Source organism: Azolla caroliniana, unplaced genomic scaffold, assembly GCF_043228905.1.
Source record: "Azolla caroliniana isolate FFs.n. ecotype wild unplaced genomic scaffold, voAzoCaro1.0.p SCAF_665, whole genome shotgun sequence".
Lineage (NCBI taxonomy): Eukaryota > Viridiplantae > Streptophyta > Polypodiopsida > Salviniales > Salviniaceae > Azolla > Azolla caroliniana.
In genome coordinates this window covers 14,157-18,127 of record NW_028231100.1, presented here as the reverse complement: position 1 = coordinate 18,127, position 3,971 = coordinate 14,157, and the positions used below count along the sequence as shown (strand labels likewise).

Sequence of the window (3,971 nt, the reverse complement as noted above, 5' to 3'; positions counted from 1 at the left end):
GCTGTCAAGTTCCACCTACAAAAAAAAAAACAATCACAAAAAAAAAACTTTGTTCATGAGTTTTTTTCATGCTTACATAGGGTTAGGGCTAATTCTTCTCTGGTCAGAATGCCCAAAACATGTAATGTCGTGGGTATTTTGCATCCTGATTCCAGAGTTGAGATTATTATATATACACAAAGAAAAAAAAAGAGTGTTTTTTTCATGCTACCATAGGGTTAGGGTGAATTCTTTCTGGTCAGAATGCCCAAACCTATGTAATATAGTGTGGGTATTTTTCCCCCCTTAAAATTTGTATCCTGATTCCTGAGTTAGAGATTATTATATATATACCGGATCGATCTGGCTTGGTCAGCCGAGTACTCGATCTCGGCGGTCGGCCCCAGGGGTAACAGCCCAGAGACATTGCTGCCTGAATTTGAATAATGAAGGACTCCAATTCCAGTCAGGGACTGCTGCTCAGTTGTAAATCTGGAGCTGGCCACAATGTAGTAATCTCCAGGAGCTTGATTCAATGTGATAAGAACAGAGTAGGATTGGCCGACATGTATGTCAAGATTCGGGTAGCTGTTCTGCTGTGTGTGGGAGCCCTCTGCCTCCACAACTGTGAGGTTATGGCCAGAAATCCTGAAGTTGAGAGATGTGGAGATGCCCACATTTGAGATCCTTAGCCTGTAGGTTTTGCCTTGCTCCAGGCTCAAGACTGTGCCAAAGGGTGCTTTCCCATTGATCAGGATTCCGTCTGGTGGGCCCAGAGATCCACCTCCATCCAGCAGAGCTTGAAGATCCTAGGGTTTATTTCCAGACCAGAAAGATTTAGGGTTTCTTCTCTGGGATAAAGTGAAGCATCCAATAAGCAAAACACACGAGATGAAACTGCAGATTAATCACATAACCTAACTAACCTCCACATTTGTCGTAAGACTAAACTAAATCCTTTTAAGCTTTAGCCCCTCTAATCTTAAACCTAAAATTCTTTAACAGCCCTAGCACACTAAACCATGAACTCCACACACACTACACGCTAATTGCCAAACCCTAAACTCCATGCACTACACGTTTAATGCTAAACCCATCCATTAACTCTACACAGTATAGGCTACATGATAAACCTCAAACCCTAAATCCAAGACACAGTAACCGTGAAACACTGAAAATTAAACATTAAACGATGACCAAAAAACTCTAAACCTTAATCCATGACATAGGAGGAAAAGACTTACAGTGTGATTGGCATTGTACCAATCTCCAATATGCAGGAAGAGATCAGCATCTGGGGTTGCATAAGGAAGAGGGATGATTACTCTGTTATCAACCTTGATGCCGCCATAGCCACCTGCAGCCTTAAGAAACCCTGTGGTAGGGAAATAGAAGTAGCTCCCTATCTGATCCTTCACTTGAAAGAAATACGTGAAGTTCTGTCCGGGAAGAATCGGACAGTTCGTACCTAACACTCCGTCTTGCCATGATGATCGTCTCTGCCAAATGCCATTCCTGCACGCACAGACATTCAACTTGGCTTCTCATTCGTTCCTTTGTTCTTAGGACTTTAGTGTTTAGTTTCTTTAAACAAAAATTAGGGTTTTCTTTCTTTAAAGTGCATCGAGTCATACTTAAGAGTTTAGTTTCTTTAAACAAAAATTAGGGTTTTCTTTCTTTAAAGTGCATCGAGTCATACTTAGGGCATATGGAACTAGGGCCATTGCATCCAAAATAGAACATGTTATGTTTTCTTGTACATTCATGAGTACGAATTAGGTTATTCATTTCTTCTGGCTGCCATGGAGAACTCAGGAAATGCATTGCCTATCGTTAAGGAGAAGGAGAAGGAGAAGGTTTTTCATTCATTACAGAGAGAGAGAGAGAGAGAGAGCGAGAATAGGGGTTCCATCCTTTCAAGAGGTGCATTAGGGTTTCGTTTAATCAAGGGAGAACACTCGGGGTCTTAAACTGCACTCTTTCTTTTGTTTACCATGTGAATAGCAAAGGCTCGTCGATACTGTTGAACACATTGATCTGAAGGTTTACATTTGTGACCGTGTCGATCTGAGGGCCAGGAAACTCGCCATTGATCAACAAAACCTAAACACACACAGACACAGAGAATCAAACACATCTGATAAAGAAAGAAGACAATGATATGTATGGTGATGGCGATGATAGTGATGATGGTCATATAAATGGTGATGGGCGATGGCGAAGAAGGCGAAGAAGGAAAGTATGTAGAAGGATCGAGATTATAAAACAATCGGGAGAAATGGTAACCTTCTTTGGAACGCCAAGCGGTGCAGCGATGGCGTAGGTCACGTTCCAAGCGAGGGACTGCACGGCATCGTCTTTGTTTTCTTCCCATACCAAGCTGCCAGAAGCTTCGATCACTGTAGAGAGACAGAGGAGGAAGAGGAGCAGGGACAGAGGCAGGATCCTGATAGGCATGGCCATAGCCAAGGAAAACCAAAGGACAGAACAATCCCTAAACCCTAAACCCTAATCCAATACTAGAAGAGAAGGAAATGGGGAGACAGAGCAATCCAATACAAGCAAGGTACAGAAATGGAGGGATTGGGATTGCGATGAGGATGGATTTTGTCTGCAGAAAGGGATTTGGAAATCGAATTGAAATTGTATAGCAAGAAGGATTTAGAGAGGAGTGGGGATTGGATTGGCGGTTTTGAAAAAAAGGAGGCGCGCAGTGTGACTGACAAAACCGCCAAATCCTGGACTATTTATTTTTTGTTTTTGACCGAAGCTTCAACTCCCCCCAAAAACGGTGGTGTTGCTGGTGACGGTTTTGGTGATGGTGGTGGTGGTTTTGGTGGTGGTGGTTTTGATGATGGTGGTTTTGGTTATGGTGGTTTTGATGATGGTGTCCATAGTCGTGGTGGTCATGCCGGTTGGGCGGTGTCCGTGGCCATGGCCGTAGAGTAAGTGGATTGCAAGCTTGGATTCGATTTCACACCACACGGAATGTGATCTCTGACCGAAATGCTTATCAGAATGTTAAGACAACCGTTTTTTGTGCCCGATTAAACATTTGTTAAGCTACGAAGTTACAACGGTTGAGGTCCTCACAAATGAGCTCCCACCCCCTTTTGATCCTAGCAGTTGTTACGTAACCATCGTTGTTGTATTTACTCTCATCATGCCCATGTAAATCATGAGAGTAGCACGTCAAAGTCTAATAATAATACCCATCTGTGTTCTCGAATTGTTTCTCATGTTTGTGGGGGATCCATGTAGGGTCCATGTTGTCACGGACACACCAAGCGTGGACTAAGACGAAGCACGGATGATGAGACTACGACAGAGCGATGACGGAATGACACAAAAGCATAAAGATAGATATGAAGATCATGGAGACAAGATTGGGCAAAACAAAAATACTAGATTGATATGTCCATGACTGGCATTGTTCACCTTGAATTCCATCAAGGTGAACTCAACTATTTATACTAAGTGGCATGCATACCTGTTGCACACATGTGATACAATAGAGCATGTAGGCAGTAGGTACGCATGCATGTGCCAAGTGTTAATAATACAAGGGAGAAATTATGCACATGATGCTAGCTAAAACCTACAATGAGGAAGTATATACATGATTATATGTTAGATGTGTGGTTAACACATAACACTCGATTATAACTTGGTCATGTCAAGAGTTCGAATCTTGACATTATCCCCCCTCAAACGATGCCTTCCCAAATCGTTTGTTGACTTTAGGGGATATTGTTGATGAAAATCTTAGATCACCTGAAAAGTATTTTGTAAATCCTAGACAAGGAGTAACCCTTCCACAAGACGAGGTATTTAACACCAACGGGCATGAGCGACCATGTGTGGTTCACGCGTAGGACTGGAACACAAATATCAACGGGTGTGATCGACCATGTGCGGTCCTCACGGGGAGCATGAACACCAAGGGGCATGAGTGACCATGTGGGGTCCTTGCCGGGAACTGGAACAATCCT

At 43.0% G+C, this 3,971-nt stretch overlaps 1 protein-coding gene across 1 annotated transcript; it reads right to left on the bottom strand.

The window, feature by feature from the left end:
• Positions 1-333: 333 nt before the first annotated feature.
• On the bottom strand, positions 334-2,480 carry LOC147847789 (monocopper oxidase-like protein SKU5; the record flags this gene model as incomplete). The annotated part of the gene is made up of 4 exons (XM_087338829.1): positions 2,266-2,480; positions 1,973-2,082; positions 1,224-1,494; positions 334-788 (listed from the first exon to the last, which is right to left on the bottom strand). Coding segments are annotated over exons 1-4 (1,013 nt in total), but the record flags the coding sequence as incomplete, so codon positions are not given.
• Between the last annotated feature and the right edge of the window lie 1,491 nt (positions 2,481-3,971).